We start from the raw sequence: 21,375 nt of genomic DNA, 5'->3' as shown, positions 1-21,375 counted from the left end.
AATTACAGAATCCATTGGGCTAGCATTTCGCCATGACTAAACATAGGAACATTGGTCAGACTAATCAGTTTTTGTTTTGTGATTGAAAATAGGAAAACAGTACATTTTGCTGAGAACATTAGTGAGTTTTTTGTTTAAAGTAATTTAAATGAACTTTCCACCCTGATTATTGAAAATCAGTATTTAAAAATCAATTTAAAACATGCATTTTATTTATGAACCTTATAAACAAAGCATTTAGTTTTTAGAAGACAAAAATTATACTGTTAATTTTGTATATAAAATATAAAAGCATAAAAATGCATGCACATCTGTATACACATACAAAAAAAAATTTGGAGATTTAATTAAGCCCCAAGTCATTTATGTTTGGTAGTATGTACATGTATTTGAACTGTGAATATGTCTGGCAAGAAAATTAGTTTCAAACAAAATTCAAGACCGGTGATGTAAAGTATTAACTGGTTACTTATAACTAGCCATTTTTCCTACCATTAAGACAAGAATGAGTTCTTTGATACAAGATTTTATCCTGTCTTAGATGTCCCCTGGATTAAAGATGGTTTTTAACCCTTTGGACTACCAAGTATTTTATTAAATAAAGGGGCAGTCAACTATGATTTGCCTAAAAGTCAACAAGAAGCATGTGAGTCTTAAAATAAGCACATAACCCAGAGTTTATTAGTCTGTTCTGTTGTAACTTGGGTTTCTTTAATATGAGTTGGCCCACATACACTTGCTAAATAGGGAAATGATGTCAGTATAACATGGAAGTAGTGTTGGCTCATAGGCAGTATTTCCTACAGTGTTAATATATGAACTGAAATTGAATAGATGTTCAGTTAGCATGGAAGATTTGGTAAGCTATGAAGATCTTACGAAAAAGCTTGAAAATCTTACAGAAATGATTTACAGAAATCACTTAGTGTAAGAAGTAGCTAGTTCAGTGACTTCAGAACCACTACACTTTGCACTGTTGAACATCAAAGGAAGCTCAAAACCATTTACTTCTGTATTTATAACAAAAATGAGAAAAAGGAAAGCATCCCCCAGAATTGTATTTTTAATTTTGTTGAAGCTGGTCTTAAATGTCTTTAAAAATTCACACTTAAAAGGAGAAAGTACAAAAATAAGGTTCCAAAGAGTGGGCCAACTGTGATTATTGGTGCAAACGTTATTGGAGATTTAATCTTCAAAATTGGTGATGTTTTTGTTAAGAACGTGATTATAAAATAACATAGGTTCGAGTGCTCTGTGCCCATTCTCATTTTCACCTGGTTATTTTTAGTGATTTTGCAGAAAGTGAGATTTTTTCCCCCCAGGAATATACATAGGATGATATAAAAGCTCCTGGATACACACCCACCCACTTATCCACCTATCCTTGGGCTATAATTTACTAAATGGGCTCATTCTGGTGCTGTCTAAAAGAGTTTGTCATGAATTTTACTGTGTTATTTTTGCAAATTTGATTTGTAGTGGCTATAAATTTTACTGGATCTTAGATTATGCTTTTTAAAAAATTTTTAATAAAAATTAATATTGAGCATTAAGGTCTGATAAATGAGGGAATTGGTGAAATGATCTAAAAGGCAACAAGGCTTGTTAAGTGTTGAATCCTGTGATACTCTAATTGGCTATTCTAGATTGGGTGCTATTATTTTATGGAGATTTACAGTATTCTAAGCATTAATAATTTATAAATGGGCATAATAAAACAGAGCCCCACTTTGGGAGGCCCCATATTTTTTCTTTAGGGTACCATCTGGATGCCTACTGTCTTGTGGTAAGCCAAGGGTTAGAAAACTAGTGTATGACCCATGGGATAGATCCAGTTCCCGCCTGTTTTTGTAAATTGGAACATAGCCATACCCATATGTTTACATATTTTATACCTGCTTATGTGACACCTAGTATTGCCCACAAAGCCAAAAGTACTTACTACCCTTGACAGAAAATATATACAATAGGTGGAAGGACAGTAATGATCAGTATCTATCTATCTATTTATCTATTTATTTATGTGTTTTTAAAAGATTTTATTTATTTGACAGAGACATAGCGAGAGAGGGAGGGAGTGGGAGAGGGAGAGGGAGGAGCAGGGAGCCCGGTGCGGGGCTCGATCCCAGGACCCTGAGATCATGACCTGAGCCGAAGGCAGATGCCCAACAGCTGAGCCACCCAGGCACCCCATGATCAGTATTTAATATTTTGAAATGTTTTTAACCAGTGTTCAGTGAGAATGTTACACTTAATTTTAGGAAAGGTGCAGTCAGGTCAATGTGGACATTGTTGGTTTTTTTTAATAAAGATTTTATTTATTTATTTATTTGAGAGAGAATGAGATAGAGAGCACATGAGAGGGGGGAGGGTCAGAGGGAGAAGCAGGCTCCCTGCCGAGCAAAGAGCCGGATGCGGGACTCAATCCAGGGACTCCAGGATCATAACCTGAGCCGAAGGCAGTCGCTTAACCAACTGAGCCACCCAGGCGCCCGACATTGTTGGTTTTAAGCTAGTTTTGTGAGTTTCAGTTTCCAAGATGGGTGGATTTTTTTTTTCTTTCATAATCAAATATTGAGTATTTAGAGTATTTACCTGCTAAATCCTTTAGGTCATTGAAGGTGTAAGAACAATAGAAATTCAGGAGTTGATTTAAGTGGCTATAAAGTTAGATGTGTTGAAGAGCCAGGAACAGTTTGTTTGGGGTAAAAAGAGAAGGGCTTCTGCCTCTACAGCGCTGTCAGCATTGCGTTGATGTTGGTCAGATTCTGTTGACAAAGAGAATGAATTCCCTCTCCCATCCCCTAGTTATTAACTAGGAATATATTACGATAAACATTTTTTAAGATTGCCATTTGAATATTTAATTGAACGTTACCGCAAAGTAGTCTAACTCTGGATAAAGTTTTCTTTTAAAATGATTTTAAAATTACAATCAAGGAATACAGCAAGGGATATTTTAAATTTTATAATGAAGTAGAAATTGTGATTCAATTAAAAATTAATCCTTAGCAAACTTGACTAAAATAAGAATATAGAGAATCTGAATGACATAATTTATAGATATTGATCTATGGATATTAAATTGTATACCCTGAAAACAGAACATTATACCTTTTAAAAAGTAATTAGGATGACTTGAAAATATACTCAATTTCTTTTCTTTTTTTAAATAGAACTCTCAGATCTGTTAGTAAAAATGTAACAAAAAAGCAACTTCTAGAAATTAAATCTCTAATAGGAAACTCATGGGTTAACGTAATTTCAGTCTGGAAAAATGCAAACTAAATCACAGTGGATAAATCTTACAAGGTTCAGCTTGGAGACACTCAGAAAAACCATGTATCTTGAAAAATGCTTATATTCATTACTACAGTCAAGACTAAGACTTGAAAAGACTAATGTAGAGTTTTTAAGTAGTTGATCTACACTAGTAAGTCTTTAGAAAGTCCTAGCCTGTCATATATTAAAATCTTAAAAATGAAAATGATATTACGGATCCAAAAATATTTCTTTTTATTGAGAAGCTAATTTCATATCTTCTTTCAAGAATCCAGTAATGAACTCTTCTGGAAAAATGGAAGAAAAAAAATAAGAGACGAGAAACCTTAGAGCATCTTTTTGAAGAAATGGTGGAACTTGTATGATATGTTAAGAACTGTGTGGCATCCTTACAGATTCAATTAGAATCGTCATGTGAGGTTTCAGTGACTTATTTCTAAGTTCCTTTGAGATGATGTTCAGAATGAAATCCTTTAAAGAAATTTTTTTTAACAAAGTAAACAACTTTGGTATTAATGAAACTTTGTTATTCTTACCAGAATATGCTCTTTTAATGTTACTTACATGAAGGATGGATGTTGTCTGTGAATTAAAAGAGTTGCATCTGTTAACGTTAATATCTCACCACTGTAACACCAGCTTTTCTGGGTATATATTAATGCATGCTCTTTTATTATTGCTTATGTAACTCTAATGTAATCATTGAGGTTAAAAAAAAATCTAACAACTGAAAAACAGTTTATTCGTGTCCTGCAGACTTGCTCTTAGAACAATGGTGGCACAGCATTTGTTTTATTACAAATATAACCCAACCGTATATCAATGATGGACTCTCTTGAATGTTTTGTAATATTTTGTGGTCAGTTCTTTATCTCTTTCTCTAGCACTTCGTTTTTGGTGTACATTATATTAGTGCGTTACATTCTTAGCAAATATCATTCCGTTGATTTCATGTAAGTTTATTTACTGTTTAGGGCTCTAATGATTTTCTATGTAAAATCAGTTTGGGAATTGATTTCATCTGCCTCTGCATTTACTGTGCTAACCTGAATTAAAATCTACAAATTGGGAATCAGTATCATTGTGAGATCACAGACTGCCTCTTCCATAAAGCTTTTAAGCTGTTACACTCACATTATCTATTAAAAGTAGTGTTTAGATTTCTAAAGGCCAGATTTGCTTTTTGCAAACATTTAGCATATATGGGTTTGCAGTACAATTGTTGAAAAATTCTTCATTGTTTAAGTAACTATAATATTGCTATTCAATCATGAAACTTGGTATTAAAGACCTGCACTCTTGGGTATTGAGGTATTGGTTCTAAGGCAAATTTTTTGGCAAGATTATTTGGTAGAACAATAATTTAATTATGGAAATAATTGGGGAAAGGGTAGGATCAATAATGAATTGGGAGACTTTAAAAAAAAAATGAAAACATAATTCACTTTTCAGTACTGTATTTGCATCTCAGTTTCCTGATAGATTTCTGTTTTGATTTTCTGCTGACAGGTCACATTTAGGGCAGGCAAAACATAAGGGATATAGCCCTCCTGAGAGTAGAAAATCTAATTCTAAGGCACCCAAAGTGCAGTCTAATACTTCTGAACTGTCAAGGGGACACCTTTCTAAAAGGTAAATCTTCACATTGCTTGTACATTTTCAAGGCAGAATTATTTGCATTTGAATCATTGCATAATATTAAAATTTAGCAGGTTATCCCAAGATGTTGTGATGTGTGTTTTCATTATTCCCTGAATGTAACTTTAAGGATTAATGGTTTACTTTGCAGTGATGCCAGTGCAGTAAGCTCTAGACAACGCATTTTTTCCCCTTGGTTAGAGAGCCGTGAGGTTCCCCTTTTGATTAACAAACCTTTATAGGCATCTGAAATGCCATTTTACTTTTTTTTGTTTTTATTGGTAGAGCCTAAGGTCAGTGATTTCTTAAGGTCTAATTGGCAGGAGTCTTTTAGAAAGGAATGATAATATACTATATAATTTTCTTACCTTCATTTTGAAAGTTCCTAATAAGTGGTTATTTATTTCAAGCTTTGACAAAGAAGTTGTATTTGTGAATAGAGCATCAGTATTCTAGTATCAACTAGTTCTGAACTGCTAAGTATTCTTTTTCTTAATTCTTGTTTTGTGATTAGGAGGGTTAGTGTAAGTAATCTTTGGGCTAAAGAATTACTCTGATCTATTCAAATATTTGATCTTCTAATCAAATATTTAACCATCCAAAGTCACACCTGCCTTTTTTTTTTTTTTTTTTTGAACCATTTGAAAACCAGTGTTTATTTAGCCCTGGACTTAATCAGGAAACCTTTGCATCTTTTTTTTTTTTTTTAAGTATTATTTGCCCAGATTTGAGAAGTTAATAAGTATTGTACGACAGATACAATGATGGCAGACTGATATTAACTCTCTTCTTATCTGACCTCTCAGAAGCTGCAGTTCATCATCTGCTGTCATAGTTCCACAACCAGAGGATCCAGACAGAGCCAATACTTCAGAAAGGCAAAAAACGGGGCAGGTGCCTAAGAAAGACAATTCTCGAGGAGTGAAACGCAGTGCTAGTCCAGACTACAACAGGACCAATTCTCCTAGCTCTGCCAAAAAACCAAAAGCACTTCAGCATACTGAATCTCCCTCTGAAACAAATAAGCCACATAGTAAGTCAAAGAAGAGACATTTAGACCAGGAGCAACAACTGAAATCTGCACCATCGCCCTCAACAAGTAAGGCTCATACCAGAAAGAGTGGGGCCGCTGGCAGTTCACGGAGTCAGAAAAGAAAGAGGACAGAGAGTTCTTGTATAAGAAGTGGTTCTGTGTCTGAGTCAACTGGTGCCGAAGAGAGATCTGCAAAACCCACCAAGCTGGCTTCAAAATCCGCCGCCTCGGCCAAGGCTGGGTGCAGCGCCATCACTGATTCTTCCTCCGCGGCCTCTACTTCCTCCTCCTCTTCTGCCGTTGCCTCGGCCTCCTCCACTGTACCACCAGGGGCCAGGGTGAAACAAGGAAAAGACCAGAACAAGGCCAGGCGTTCCCGTTCAGCATCCAGTCCCAGTCCCAGAAGAAGTAGCAGGGAGAAGGAACAGAGTAAAACTGGTGGCTCTTCAAAATTCGATTGGGCTGCTCGTTTCAGCCCTAAAGTTAGCCTTCCTAAAACCAAACTGTCTCTTCCAGGGTCTTCTAAGTCAGAGACCTCAAAACCTGGACCTTCTGGATTACAGGCCAAATTAGCAAGTAAGTGTATGGAAATACCTTCTTTTCTTCTTCTTCTTCCTTTTTTTCCCGTGGACATTTTTCTTGGTTTGTCAGAAGTGATTATGCTTTCAAGGTAGTCAGATTTGTTTGTTTTGTTTTGTTTTTGCAGCTTGAGGCAGTCTTAGGTTTTTACTGTATCCGTTCGTAACAATACATAATACTTGATACTGCGTTTAGTTTTAAGGAGACCTGTCAGGAATGCTGCCTTCTTATCTCTAAATGGTCACACTGTAGTGCCTGTATCTTTATCCTTGTAGCCCCTGCTACTAAGTTATTTCCTATTATCAGGGTGGGACGTCAAGTTGGATCTTTTATAACCAGACAGCAAAATTATTTCAGTTATGAGTTGCTTTTGACTATGTTCAAAAGTCAAATGGTGGGGTGTTTTTTTGGGGGGGGGGGGTTTGGTATGATACATTCATGATATAGAAAACTAACCCCTGTTAGTTTTCTGTATTGTACTGTCACACCATATTTGGGTCATTAGGAGATGTTAAGACCCTGGAGGAGATGAAATCAATTCGATCCTTCTTTACTGGTATTGATTCATTTTTAGGGATGAATGTTGTGTGAACCCAAGGATTTATACCATATATACCATTTATACCATTATATATTCAGTATTCATGAAATACTGAGCTAAATTTTCAGAATAAATGTAGCCTAGTATAAATGAAATCTTATTCACATGTCCTACTTAATGGCCTTTAAAGAGCTTAGTCTGAAGATGAATACCTTTTACGTTCCATACACTGGGCTCTAGTCCCACGTAAATGGGAAAGAATGTTGCCCTCTTGAACAGTGGAGTGGAACCAACATTTCAGAATAATACTTTTCAAGCAAAGAAACAAACTAGGTGAGAGATAGGGATCTTGAGGCACTTGTCTTTTTCTCTTTTGTTCAAAAGACTTCTTCAGGGAAACCGACTCTTCATGTCATTAGAACTGATTAGAGCTGGTGGTGGCCTTCTTCTGTTACGTGATTGCTGTAATGCTGAAGGCTATTCTTTTTTCTGTTTTGAGAAATCTAAAAAACACAAATAGAATAATACAGCATTTATGTCCAGTTTCAGCATTTAATTTTTGTAATATTTATCCAGGAAGCTCGCTTTTCACCATCCCCCCCCCCCCATAGAACATTTTTAGATTTATATTTTGATAGGGCTAGAACCTTTTCTTGGTTATTGAAAATTTTGCATAGTGTTATAGTATTCTTGTCAAAGTTTAGCTAATAGTGGATCAGCCTAACCTACTGTTGGATCAGAGACAGTTGTTAGTTCTGTTTCCTTTAACCCTATTATCGGTGCTTCCACTTGATTCAATATTTGCTAAACTTAGAAAAGAATACTAGTAGACACTACGTAAAATCTTGTGTTTAACCTATACCATAGGGTTATCTGCTTTTATACCTCTTCCTTTCTGTTTTGAAGTGAAGTAGAAGCACGCATGCACATTTGTCTCCAGTGTAGTAGCTGTGCGACCTCCACAGCCGTTGGGCCAGGGTGAGTTTTGTAGCTGGTTTGGTGGGATTCACTCCTCCGTTTTCTGCCTTCCAGTATGCCTTACTTGCAGAGCTCATCTCCTGCAGCTCTGATTTCTCAGAGGTTCCAGGGCAGGGCCAGAGCAGATTGTTCTTGAGTCCTCGACTCTTCTTAGACAACTAGTTTTCTTTTCTTTGGAGTCTGTTCGTATAATTTTTGAGGAGAAAACCTGACCCCCAGTGCAGTTTCTTTGGTTTCTCTACATGAGAAAGTGCCATGAGTTCTGATGTGACCCCTGGGCCATAATAAAACCAGACGGTCTGTGAAGCTCACTCTGCACATGGTGACAAATGGAGTAAAACTCAGCTTGTATTGTCCTCCTCACGTTCACAAAATCTGCGTGTGTCGTATGTTCACGAATACCGCTTTTCCATTTTCACTATCACGACCCTAGTTCTCAGCTCTAGTTATAGCCCAAGCTGTTGAAATAGGAGAAGGGAACCAGCATTTATTTTGCATCTAATAAATGCCAGGTATTTTACATATGCAGTCCATTTAACTTTTTTATAAAATGGTGTTTAATGATAGTTATTAAGAAAATTTATTTCAAGGAGGTGGAATCAGCTGCCTGGTGACCTGTCTCACAAATGGCAGAACCAGAATTGGAAGATGGAGGCTTTGTGTAACTTGAAGCCCCACAGCTTCCTTCTTTTCACCACATTTCACTCCTGTTAGTTTTCTGTGTTGTGCTGTCACGCTATATGTGGGTCATTAGGAGATGGTAAGACCCTGGAGGAGATGAAATCAATTCGATCCTTCTTTACTGTTATTGATTCATTTTTTTTTTTTAATTCTTTTTTAAGATTTTATTTATTTGACAGAGAGAGACACAGTGAGAGAGGGAACACAAGCAGGGGGAGTGGGAGAGGGAGAAGCAGGCTTCCCGCGGAGCAGGGAGCCCGATGCGGGGCTCGATCCCAGGACCCTGGGATCATGACCTGAGCCGAAGGCAGACGCTTAACCGACTGAGCCACCCAGGCGCCCCGTTATTGATTCATTTTTAGGGATGAATATTGTGTGAACCCAAGGATTTATACCATTCCATTCACTACCTATTCGCCTATTTTCAAATAAGTGAAAAACATTTCAAACAAAATATTAGGGAATATTTCTATGTAACATTCTTACAAGTGCCTGATAACTTGTAAATCCTTTACACGGACCATGTCATTTACTCCTCATCAGCCCTGTGTGGCAGATACTGTTATTTCCATCTTAGAAGTAAGGAAACTCAGGGTCAGTGGTCAGTTTGCCTCCCTAAGGTCACAGAACCAAGAAGCCATAGAGCCAAGAGTCCTTCCAATTTTAGTATATGTGCTGCCGAAGTGAGCACTATAGAGCCAGAGTCAAACCCAGACCATCTGGTTCCAGAAATCAGTCGTGAGACGAGGATGCATAGGATTGAGTAGATTGGGTGAGCTAAATCTAGGAAGGCTTCTTGAGGTCAGACAGGACAGGGTGGATTTTAGGCATGATTACATATGTCACTTGGGGAAAAGAGTTTACATAGGAAGCAATACCGCAATAGAACTGACAGTACTTGGTAATTTTACTTAAGAATATGGGGCAAAACTAGGTATTTTATGGGAATCTCTTGAGTTTCAAGTAATGGCATGTTGGGGATAGAAAACTCTTATTAAAGAGGTGAAAATCCTGGGTTTGAATCCTAGTTCTGCCATTCTGTCAACTGGCAACTATGGGAAAGTTTGTAGCCTTTTCCTTCTAAATGGGCATAATAGCTTATTTGAGGAATAAATGATTATATGACAACACTAAGCATAGTAATTAGTACATGAGATGCATTGTAGAATTTAGAACAGAAATTGAGTATGTTAAGACAGAAACCATATTCAGCAACCTTTTGAGAGTGAAGGATTGATAAATCCCAGCCACTGATCAAGTTTAAGGTATAACCGTTTTCAGATTTGGAAGATCTTGATTTGAAGTTATCTCTTAGTTTTGTGAGGTTGGGCAAATCATGCAGCCTAATTCCTGATCTTACTTGCAAAATGATAATGATACTCATTCTTGTGAAGCTTAAATAAATGAATGCATGTGAGAATAACTTTGTATAATTAAAGTACTGTACTAACATATAATGGTGACTTGAGAGATATTGCCATATATTTGAAGGGCTCTTTACGCATGAGGAGATTCCCCCCCCCCCCCCCCGCCCAAACATCAAGACATGGGGCGTTAATTCAGTGGGTAGAGTTTGAGAGGCAAGTTTCTGATTACCGTATCTCGTGGAACCAGAATCTGTATGTTATCCAAAAAATGGATTTGGCCACTTCGTGAGATAGAAAGCATTCCAAATTGGGTAGATTATTTGTTTCTTCAACTTTTGTGAACCTATTAATTAGAATATGATAGGTTTTCTCAGGTAAAGAATCACTGATACGGTTGGTCAGTAAAGCTTCATGGGAAAAAAATTGTTAACAAATTGTAGGAGTAATGGTACTTACATGATACTTTATGAAAACTCATTTCCCATGGTTGAATACTACTGGAGGAGATTTGGGGTTACATTAACACATTGAAGGCTGTGAGAAATCTTACGCAACTTCTGCGTATTTTATAGATTTGCTTGACCTAGGGAAGACGGCAGTGGTCCGAGGAACCTTTGGGAAATGATATAATACATTTAGTCGGGATACTTGAGCAAGAAAACCTTTCCCAGTGTGTTGTTTCAGCAACTGTTAACAGACCGATGAACGAGTTCCTGGTCAGGAATTAGGGCTGGCGGGAGAACTAGGGAAACAGCTACTTTTGTGATGGGCTTCCTAAAGCCTTGTGGCTTGCCAGCTGCAGCTGATCAAAATAGCTCTGTGACAAAGGTCACACTGTATCAGTTGATAGAAGTCTTGATAATACCCCAGAAGGGACAATGTTATGTGACAATTTTTAATATGCATTAAGGAATTATTCTTGCTTTGTGTTGTTTAGCATAAGTAAACAGACATTCTCAGAAATTTGTATAGCATAAATGTAAAACCAGTTCGGAACTGTAACGATACAAGTGATTTTTGAAAATATTTTTATATTTTAATATATTTAAAACTTTTAAAAATTAGTAAGGCTTCAAGATCTATTTTGCTAATCTGACTTCTTTTAAAAGAAAGCTAATCTTGAAGTAATACAACTTTCCGAGTATATAGTGTCTGACTAGTAGAAGGTGATGGATGGCGTAGAAATACAACAAAGTTTGTGATCAAAATCTGGGCTGTTATGGAACTTGTTTATAGCAAAATTTAAAGATACTCTATTTCTAGTCTAATGTGTCTATTTGTAGATCTGGTTTCCTCTCATTATTTAAGTGGACATCATGTGCACATTATTAATAACCTAGTCAGCAATAGTTACCAGCTTATTTCCATCTTGAGTTTCATGCTCTTCTGGTGACTTGCATGCAGCCTGTGGCCATTATTAGAACTAGACAAGAACCAGGCAGATGCAGAATTCTGGGAAGGTAATTCTGCTGAAATTAGGACTCTATCATCAGTCTGAGACTGAGACCTGGTTCTTCACATCCCTAGCATGGAGGGAAGAAATAAGAATGTGTTGAACAGGAGAGAATTTAAGAGTTAAAATCTTGGTTTCACCTTGAGTCTTAAAGGGTCATCCATACCGAGTCTAAATAATTAAATTATCTTTTCACCTCATGAGGTGTTGGCTGAGGAGCTTAAAGGGAAAAGGATTGAGTGTTGAGAGTTTTCTGTATTACAAGACAGCTAGTAAAATAATTTAGCAACTTAAAGCTCTAATAATTTTAATATGTAAGTGCTTTGAAAAATTACTGATTTCTAATAATTTTGAGGCTTTTAAAAATACATTAAAATTAGAAAAATGAGTTGCCAAATTAAAAAAGAACACTGAATGGAAACAAGAATCAGCCTCTTTGTTAAGAAGGCTTTGTTTTACTTTTAAAATTTTTATTATTTTTTAAAGATTTATTTATTTTAGAGAGAGTACGTGCACGAACATGAATGGGGGAGGGGCAGAGGGAAGGGGGGGCGAGAGAGAGAGAGAGAGAGGGAGAGAGAGGGAGAGAGAGGGAGAAGCAGACCTCACTGAGCACAGAGCCAGATGTGGGGCTTGATCTCAATGACCTGAGCTGAAATCAAGTCCAGTGCTCAACCAGCAGAGCTACGCAGGCACCCCAAGGAAGGCTTTTATTTTACATTGCAAATTTTAAATAATCATGGTATGTATTTTTGTATACCGGGTCAGAATAAGAATTAATTTAGCCAAATTACATTTTACTAAAGTTACATAAAAGTTTTAAAAAAGAGCAGTCTTCCTGCCACATTGCCCTTCCCCAGTGCTGATTATTTTGGTATTTATTTCCATCTATATAGAATATGTGCTCGTATGTTTATTGGTTGGGTTTTTTTTCAGTTTGAGCACTATTGCCTGCCCTTTATGAGAGTTACCGCACCTCTATACCCATCAACCTTGTACTGTGTACACTTCCCCTTTGCCCAGGTGTGATCAGTGCCTGCCCGATGTTTATATGGATACGTAAGTGCATAAATGCCGTTTACGAGTCCGTCAGAAGGGTTCCTTTCTTACACATTTTTGTTTTTCTTGATTTAAATAATTATTTTGTTGATGTTGTTTTCCTTTTCTGTGAACCCATTATTCCAAACAATTTACTAATTGTTTAAATCTTTTATCAAGCTGTCTGCTTGGTTTTGTTAAATTGTCCTGAAGAAATAAGGCCTCTGGATGGCTGCTCTTTTATGCCTGCTTCACAGCTTTTATTTATTTAGCCTGGGCATTTTCTTCAGTCTTTCGTTTAGCTTTCTGTTTCCAGATCCCACATCGTCTTTCCCGGTTCACTATTTTTTTACGATGGAATGTATCTTCTTCCACTTGATTTCTAAGAAAAAAAGCTATGAGATTTTTAAAAGGATTTTTAAAAATTGTCTTTATTGTCTTCAAATATTGACTGAAAATACACAACCTTGGTACTAGTTTGATTGGATATAGAGTGCTGGGTTAGAAATGATTCTTAAAAATTTTGAAGAATCACATTATTTTTAAGCTTTCTTTACTGGAAACATTCTGATTCCTGATCTGTTGTATATGTAACCCATTCTACAAGCTTGCAGATCTTTACCTCCATTATTTAGACATGTCATGGTATTGCCACAGCTGTGGGTTTGGTCTCATTTTTTGTTAGGGTGACCAGCAGTCCTGGTTTCCCTTGGATCTCTCAGGACTCAGCCTTAAAACCAGGGTTATAGCCAAACAAACAGGATGGTTGTTCACTGTATCCTTGTTTCTTTTCTCTTTCTAGATCTCCTATTATTTTGGATGATTGTCCTCTTGGAAATTTCTGATGTTTTCATTCTGGCTTTGCTTTTTTCTTCTACTTTCTGATAGATTTCTTCAACTTCTTCCAGCCTTTCTATTGATTTTTTTTTCTTCCTGTTTGTTCTCTTGTTTTTATTTTCAAGAGGTTATTTTGTTCTCATTTCCTTTTTATTATGGATGCATTTCTTTTTTTGAGGACATTGATGGTGAGTTTTCCTTACACAGCTCTCATGAAGTTTTTGGGGGGGAGGGAGGTTGGTTTGGTTTTGATTTTTCCTATTGGGAATTTTCCACAGGTTTTGGTAATTCCTGGTTGTTTCCTCATACTCAGGTTTTTGGTCCACCAACACTTAATTTGTAAACTCTGAGCACATAGAAAAGATTTCACTGAAATCCATTCTCTAGTGATCTGTTTGGGCTAGTCATTACGAAACCTATCATTATTTTTAGATCTTTTTCTTTGGTGAAATTCCACAGAGAGGATTCCTTCACACTCCTGCCTAGAGGTAAAAGCTGAACTGACCGAGGGCTGGGGGTTGAGCAGGAAAAGAGGCCTAGGAAAGAGGCCATCTGTCATCTAATCTGTTTACACTTGATCCCCCCACCTCCTCTCATTTTGGTGCGGTGCACCTAGATACAGCTGTGTACTTTAATTGAGAATTTCTTTATTTTATACTTTCTAAAGAATAGAGGTCTTGTGTTTTGCTGGGTCAGCAGAGACAGTTATCCAGCTGTGCAAGTGGGGGAGGGGAGCTGGGGATCTGACTGCTTCATAAACAACCTATCAACCAATCCTCAGTTTTAATTCCAGAGTCATCCCAGAGGTACCTGGTACCATCAATTCCTGAACTTTGTGGGATTCTGAGTGTCATTCTCATTGGTAATTTATCTCAGTTTTCTGCTTTAAGTTTTCTGGAATTTCTAGTGCTGGGATTTCTGCTTTTCATCTTGTAAAATTGTGATAGTAATCTCTTCCATTCATCTCATCCTTGTGGATTTATGCCTCAGATTCTTTTAATGCTAGTTTAGTGGAGTTTCTGGAGAGGACAGAAGTGAATGTATGTGTGTCCAGGTATCTGTCTTTAACAGAATGCACACACTTTGTCATGTATATGCACATATTTCATCAAAACTTGGCGCTTGCTCTGCATGGCAGTAGAGTGCCCATTATAAGCCACACTCCATGCTAGACATGTAACACATTAAATTTTATCCTCATGACAACAGAATGAGGTAGTATCTGTGTTTTAGGTATGAAGAAACTGAAGTGCTTTATTTGCCTAAACACTAGACCTTTTTCCTTTCAGAAGAACTATAAGTTACATCATTTGAATGGCTGTAAATGGATGTATCCTAATTTAGCTCATTCTCAATTAATGGGCATTTACATTTTCCTAAAATTTTTAAATTGACTAGAGCTTTGTAATTTACAGCATTATCTCCTTGTTAGGTTTCTGATTATGTTCTTTTTAAATATTAATGTATATTTTGAAATTGCCTGTAGAAATAAATGAATTTACATTCCCACTAGTAGTGTAAAATGCCAATCTGTTCATATACTTACCAGCTAAGACAGTATTCCTGCAGTTTTTATTACTGGTGTTTACTTAACCATTCCCTATTATTGGACATTTAGCTCTTTTCCAGTATCTCATTATTAAAATAATGGTTAGATGAATATCTTTTGTACATTTCTAATGTGTTTAATTTGTATTGCCAAATCAGTGCATGAAATTGCTCTGCATTGGCTAGAAAATAAAAACTTGGCTTAGAAAATTCCATTTGGTATTTACCTTACTGCCATCTGCAAAACTCATCTTTTATTGTTACTGAATGATTTTAAAATAAACATCTATGATCCCTTATATGCTAGGTTACTTTACATTTTGTGAATTTATTTTGGCAAAGTAACCATTAGTAAGGATGCATATACTGAAAGCAACACCAGGTTATACCAGGTTCTCGTGATTCTGTTTTGGCTGAAGGAATCAAGATCAAGTTACTGAAAATATTCCCACTGTTAGTTCTCTTTATTGGGCCTACTTTTTCCAGTAGCTAAATGGCCCCATTGCATGATTCTAAATTGAACTCTTCATGTGCGATAGTACTCATGTTATTTGGTGCATTTTTTTTCCTTTTATGAAGAAAAAACAAGTCATTCTGAATACCTTTTGAAACATACAACATGTAAATAAATGGATAATTGATAGCTTTTTATCTTATTTATTTTAAAGATTTTATTTATTGAGAGAGTGAGTGAGACAGAGCACAAGTGGGGTGGGGTGGTGGTGGTGGTGGTCAGAGGCAGAGGGCGAGGGACAAGCCAACTCCTGCTGAGCAGAGAGTCCAACCCCTGGACTCTGGGATCATGACCTGAGAGCTAAAGGCAGGTGCTTAACCAACTGAGCCACCCAGGTGCTCCATTTGATCGCTTTCTAAAATATATAAACAAATTGGGGATTTGCATTTCAAAACCCAATCCTCCCCGCACCTCTCCCAAAAAACCAATCCTAATCATCCTTTGATACCTTGAAATGTAAATGAATTGTAGCAGTTTTGAATACCCTTGTTTAAAATAACTGGTGTATCTTATTCATTGGTTTGTCTACTGTACCATTTAAAAAAGGAGATGTATTTGTTATCTGTGGGAGTATTGCAAAAATTTTAAGTAAAAAAATCAAGTTAACTAATTCTAGAAAAATTACTTGAAAATGAGATATTGTTTAGCTCAGGTCTTCTTTTTCTTAAAATACAAGGGATTTTCTTTTGTTTGTATTTTGTTTTGGACAAGTTTTTGTTTTTTAAATTTTTATCTGATTCTTGAAACTTAGGTGAGTCCATATACTGTTCTTCCTTTTTCTTTTCAAAGTCCAAGTCAGTAATTATTATTATTTTTTTAAGGTCCATATAGTAAATATTTTAGGTTTTACTACCACCTACAGATTTTATTACATATTCTTCTTTTTAACAACTCCCTAAAATGTAAAAATCATTCTTAGCTAGTGGGAGTTACAAAAACAGGTTGCCAGTTGGAATTTGGCCCACAAGCTGCAGTTTGTCAACATCTACCTTAGCCCCCAATTTTTTTTTTTTTTAAGATTTTATTTATTTATTTGAGAGAGAGAATGAGATAGAGCATGAGAGGGAGGAGGGTCAGAGGGAGAAGCAGACTCGCTGCTGAGCAGGGAGCCCGATCCAGGACTCGATCCTGGGACTCCAGGATCATGACCTGAGCCGAAGGCAGTCGCTTAACCAACTGAGCCACCCAGGCGCCCCTTAGCCCCCAAATTTTAATATAATTGTATATTATATGAGGTATGTATATAAAAACATGGTATATATTATATGATGTGTGGCATATACACACATAAACACTGGTCAGTTCATATGACTGTAAAGCCAATAGATTGGCTAGCTTCAGGCTTGACTGGGTCCAGGAGCCCAAAAAGATGACCCTGTCAGGCCCAAACCTATGTTATGACTCTCACACCTTCCCCTCTCCTCCCCAGAGATGCTGTCCAATCATTTATGTATTAAATTGTAAGAAAGTCCCTGATTTCCTTGGATCATATGCCTATCCTTGAACGAATCACTATTTTGGATGCAGGGTTGTATTTGACTATGATGGAAATAGTCTGGCCAATTTGAGTCCTATTCATATAGTGGGAATGTACTGTGAATGGTACTTCCATCAGTATCACATGGAGAAGGGGTAGGATAAAGTTCTCAAAAGAATTAAAAAAAAACAACGGTGTTCAGAACAAGGGTTTCTGGGTCTTATACAAGAGATGTCTACTTGATTTTATTTATTTGTTTATTTTAAAAGATTTTATTTATTTGAGAGAGACAGAGATAGCAAGAGAGTATGAAAGGGGAGGAGAGAGGGAGAAGCAGGCTCCCTGACATGGGGCTTGATCCCAGGACCCTGGGATCATGACCTGAGCCACCCAGGTCCCCTACTTGATCATTTTTTAAAGGTCACTTTGAAATGAATATGTAAGTTGGAGAATAAAAACGTTAATGCAGTTGAATTCAGTCATTATTCACTGAATAAAGGTGTTAGGTCAATCTCTCCCCCATCTCACTTGATTTTCAAACAACCTTAGCAATACATTGACATTTAGGTTTATTTTCACTATACAACAGAAGGAATCTTTAGGAAACTGGAACGTTTAATTATTGCATTGTTAGATTATTTTATCATGGGGACTGTATTTTTATTGTGGGACCATATGTGTATGGTCAAAGATTAGCATCCTCATTTAATTCATGAAAGAATTAAAAATGGAATAAAAGCATGACCGTGAATATGTATTATCTAATTACGCTTACTTTTAAAGAAACTTAATGGAATTACTAGTGAAAACCATACCTTTCTAGGATGAATATTGTTTTACCTCTGGTTATTCTTGTCCTGAAGTAGGCAGATCCTGTGACGAGTGCTCATTCCTCCTGCCAAAATTACACAGTTGAAATCATTTCAGCATATTGTAATGCAAGGAGTAGTACTTTTGAAAGTTTGAAGTAGAGAAGAAAAATCACTATGAGTAGAAAGCACCAAGATCATACCTATGTTTATTTTAGTTGAGGGTCCAGAAAATAAAATTTCTAAGGCCCTCAATCTGTTCATTCTTTTAAGATATTATATTTGAGAAATCCAAGCTTACAACTGGATACATGAGGGATTTAGTTATTTCACATTTTGTATGTCCTGACTTTGCAAAAAAAACTAATGTTTTAACAAAAGATGAAGCCCTGAACTGCATGCAAATTAGCTGGGGGTTAGGAATACTTGCCTCCCCCCTCCCCCCCAAAAAAGGTAAGACATACATATGCTGTAGAGAAACAAAGCAATTAGGACTTTTAAGAGAATAATACTAACTTCCAGTTTCACTTTTACCACAGGAATAAAGAGTAACAGAATATATTTGTAGGAACAACAATGTATATTCTTATACCAAAATAATGTCAAAAGCTTTGATGAAAGTATGTCTACATTTATACCTAAATTCATTACACGAAGGCTTCGTAGACATTAATATATTAATTTGGCCAGTAGGTATTCTGGATGCTTCTCTGAGTGGCCTCATAAAAATAAGTGATAAACTTAGTGTTGCTGCATTACAGCCTCTGTGTATGTTTGTGTGTGTGCACGCGTGTGCCTGTGTTCCCGTGCACATGAATTTTAATTCGTTCTCACTGGGTTGTTGGTTTACACTTACATTGTTTCCTCTTTTATTGAAATAACCCTTACTTGACCAGTAGAATGGAAGGAAACACATTTTGATTCTACAAAACTACAGTGTTTTTATATGAAGTGTTTTAACATGTCCTAAGTGAACCTGTAAGGCACAACTTTTAACTTTGGCCCTAAGTGTATTGAAGATGTAGTAGCCTCTGTTCTGCTTCAAAATAAACATAAGAATTGTGTAGTCTGTCTGGGTTATGCCTTTAAGCAAGTCAGTTAATAGTTTTATGTCTGAAGAGTAAGAATTATCATAACTTTGTATCTCAAAGTGCTTTTGAAAACTATAGCCAATCTAAAACTGTCGGCACGGTATGTTCTGGCATTGTCAGCTGACTGGCCAGAAGAAGGTTAAACTATCCCCATTCTCTGGGCAGAGCTTACTCTGTAAATGACTTCCGCTTTCCTTTTTCCCAGAAAGTTCGACATTTGTAATCTTCTTCTTTTTTTTTTTTTTTTAAGATTTTATTTATTTATTTGAGAGAGAGAGAATGAGAGAGAGCACATGAGAGTGGGGAGGGTCAGAGGGAGAAGCAGACTCCCCGCTGAGCAGGGAGCCCGATGCGGGACTCGATCCCGGGACTCCAGGATCGTGACCTGAGCCGAAGGCAGTTGCTTAACCAGCTGAGCCACCCAGGCGCCCAACATTTGTAATCTTCTAAAGAATGTTTTAGATTGAAAGAATTTATAGAGTTCTTCCAATGTTTGACTTGATTTGCTTAAAAATACTGTTAAGTTAGTAATTATCAGTCTTTACCACCTGTGAGGTGTTTCCCTGTTCCAATTTTTGGAGCAGATACCCATGTGAAAGCTCTTTTTGTCTCCCATCCTGGCCTCAGGTAATGTTACAAATGGGGAAACTTCTTTTCCACTATAGAGCTTTATATGTAAGCAGCTCCTTTATCATGGGATTGCCTTTCAGAAAACAGAATGTTTGGGCTTATCTCTCCTACTTTATCAGGCTAATTGGAGTCATGTCAAATAGTCTGACAGTCATTTTACGTTGCAGCATGATTATAACAGCAGTTCAAAATATTTTTCTATCTACTCTCTTGTTTTGGTTCTCCTCTGTCCGTCCTTCCAACCATCCTTCCTTTCTTTTCTTTCTTTCCTTTTTAAAGATTTATTTATTTATTCCAGAGAGAGAGTGCAGTGGGGGAGGGGCAGAGGGAGAGAGGGGGAGAGAGTCTCAAGCAGACTCCGCATTGAGTGCAGAGCCCAGTGCGGGGCTCAGTCTCAGGACCCTGAGATCACCACCTGAGCTGAAACCAAGAGTTGGGCGCACATGTGACTGTGCCACCCAGGTGCCCTCTACTTTCCTGTAATTTAGTACATTTCTCTTAAATTTCACACCAACAATGGATAAAGAGATTGTGGCATATCCATTCAAGGAATGCCTCTCCACAGTAGAAAGGAATGGACTGTAAATCTCAGCAACATGAAATCTCCAAAAACACTGTATGACTCCATTTTTATGAAATTCTAGAATAGGCAGTAAGGACAGATCAGTGGTTGCCAGAGGCCTGAAGTGTGGATTAACTGTAAGGGGCCCAAAGAGACTTCTAAGAGTAATGGCAGTGTTCTGTCCTGATCCGATTGTGGTGTTGGTTATATGGGTCAATACATTTGTTCAGCTCCATATTTAAAGTGAGTATATTTTATCATAAGGAAATGGCATTTGAATGAAATTGTTTAAAAGAAAGTTAAACATCTAACTGTAAAATAGGACATGAGTAGTGAAAGTATAAAAGTTTTGGTCAGAACATATACTGTCATCTCATAAGCAGTATAGCAGCACTGAACAGTGTCATTGCTAGCGTCCATTACTGTGTCATGGTATGTGTGATGATATTTAGTTAAGCGTCACATAAACTAATATTAGTGACAACAATACAGGGGTTTTTAAAGTACGTTAAAGGTGAAAACATTGTGGAGTGTTTTACTATAACATACACTCATGGTTTTTTTTCTATGATTTGTGCGTTTTTAAGTCTATTCTAACTTAGTTGCGCAATTCAAATAGAAAGATAAGTATAATTTGATGTTTTCTGGAACGTTATTTTATTTTATTTTTTAAGATTTTTTATTTATTTATTTGAGACAGAGAGAATGAGAGACGGAGAGCATGAGAGGGAGGAGGGTCAGAGGGAGAAGCAGACTCCCCGCCGAGCAGGGAGCCCGATGCGGGACTCGATCCCGGGACTCCAGGACCATGACCTGAGCCGAAGGCAGTCGCTTTACCAACTGAGCCACCCAGGCGCCCTGGAACGATATTTAAAAATAATTTCTGGGGGCACCTGGGTGGCTCAGTCATTAAGCGTCTGCCTTCGGCTCAGGTCATGATCCCAGGGTCCTGGGATCGAGCCCCGCATCAGGCTCCCTGCTTGGCAGGAAGCCTGCTTCTCCCACTCCCCTTGCTTGTGTTCCCTCTCTTGCTGTGTCTCTCTCTGTCAAATAAGTAAAATCTTAAAAAAAACAATTTCTGAATTTTTTAAATATTAAAGAATAGTGATGCTAATTAGTTGAATATATTAAGTTAGTCCCATAATCTGTCCACATGCCATGTTCATCTTTCAGGTGACAGGATGCGTGTCCAAACAAAGATAAAATAGTGTGGGGTATCAGACATTGATTTGTGATCGCATTAAGTAATTCTGGTAATATGCTATGTAGTAAACCAATCCAAAAACAAAATTGAAATTTAAGAAACCCTTAGGCCAA

At 37.0% G+C, this 21,375-nt stretch overlaps 1 protein-coding gene across 18 annotated transcripts in view; it reads left to right on the top strand.

Annotated features, from left to right (window-relative positions):
- Positions 1 to 21,375, top strand: part of TRIP12 (thyroid hormone receptor interactor 12) — a 141,892-nt gene that overhangs the window by 49,500 nt on the left and 71,017 nt on the right. For 10 of the 18 annotated variants that reach the window (XM_064587208.1, XM_064587207.1, XM_045867784.3 and 7 more), the window contains exons 3-4: positions 4,792 to 4,914; positions 5,727 to 6,529. In XM_064587208.1, coding sequence (XP_064443278.1) covers positions 4,792 to 4,914; positions 5,727 to 6,529 — 926 coding nt within the window. The remainder of the gene's footprint in view (positions 1 to 4,791; positions 4,915 to 5,726; positions 6,530 to 21,375) is intronic. The other 8 variants (XM_045867793.3, XM_045867791.3, XM_045867790.3 and 5 more) reach the window with 3 other exon arrangements.

This window comes from Mirounga angustirostris, unplaced genomic scaffold, assembly GCF_029215605.1.
Source record: "Mirounga angustirostris isolate CCGP_5_RB_7025 unplaced genomic scaffold, mMirAng1.0.hap1 SCAF_3, whole genome shotgun sequence".
Lineage (NCBI taxonomy): Eukaryota > Metazoa > Chordata > Mammalia > Carnivora > Phocidae > Mirounga > Mirounga angustirostris.
Note: the sequence above shows the minus strand (reverse complement) of the source record. Positions and strands in the feature narration are given on the sequence as shown.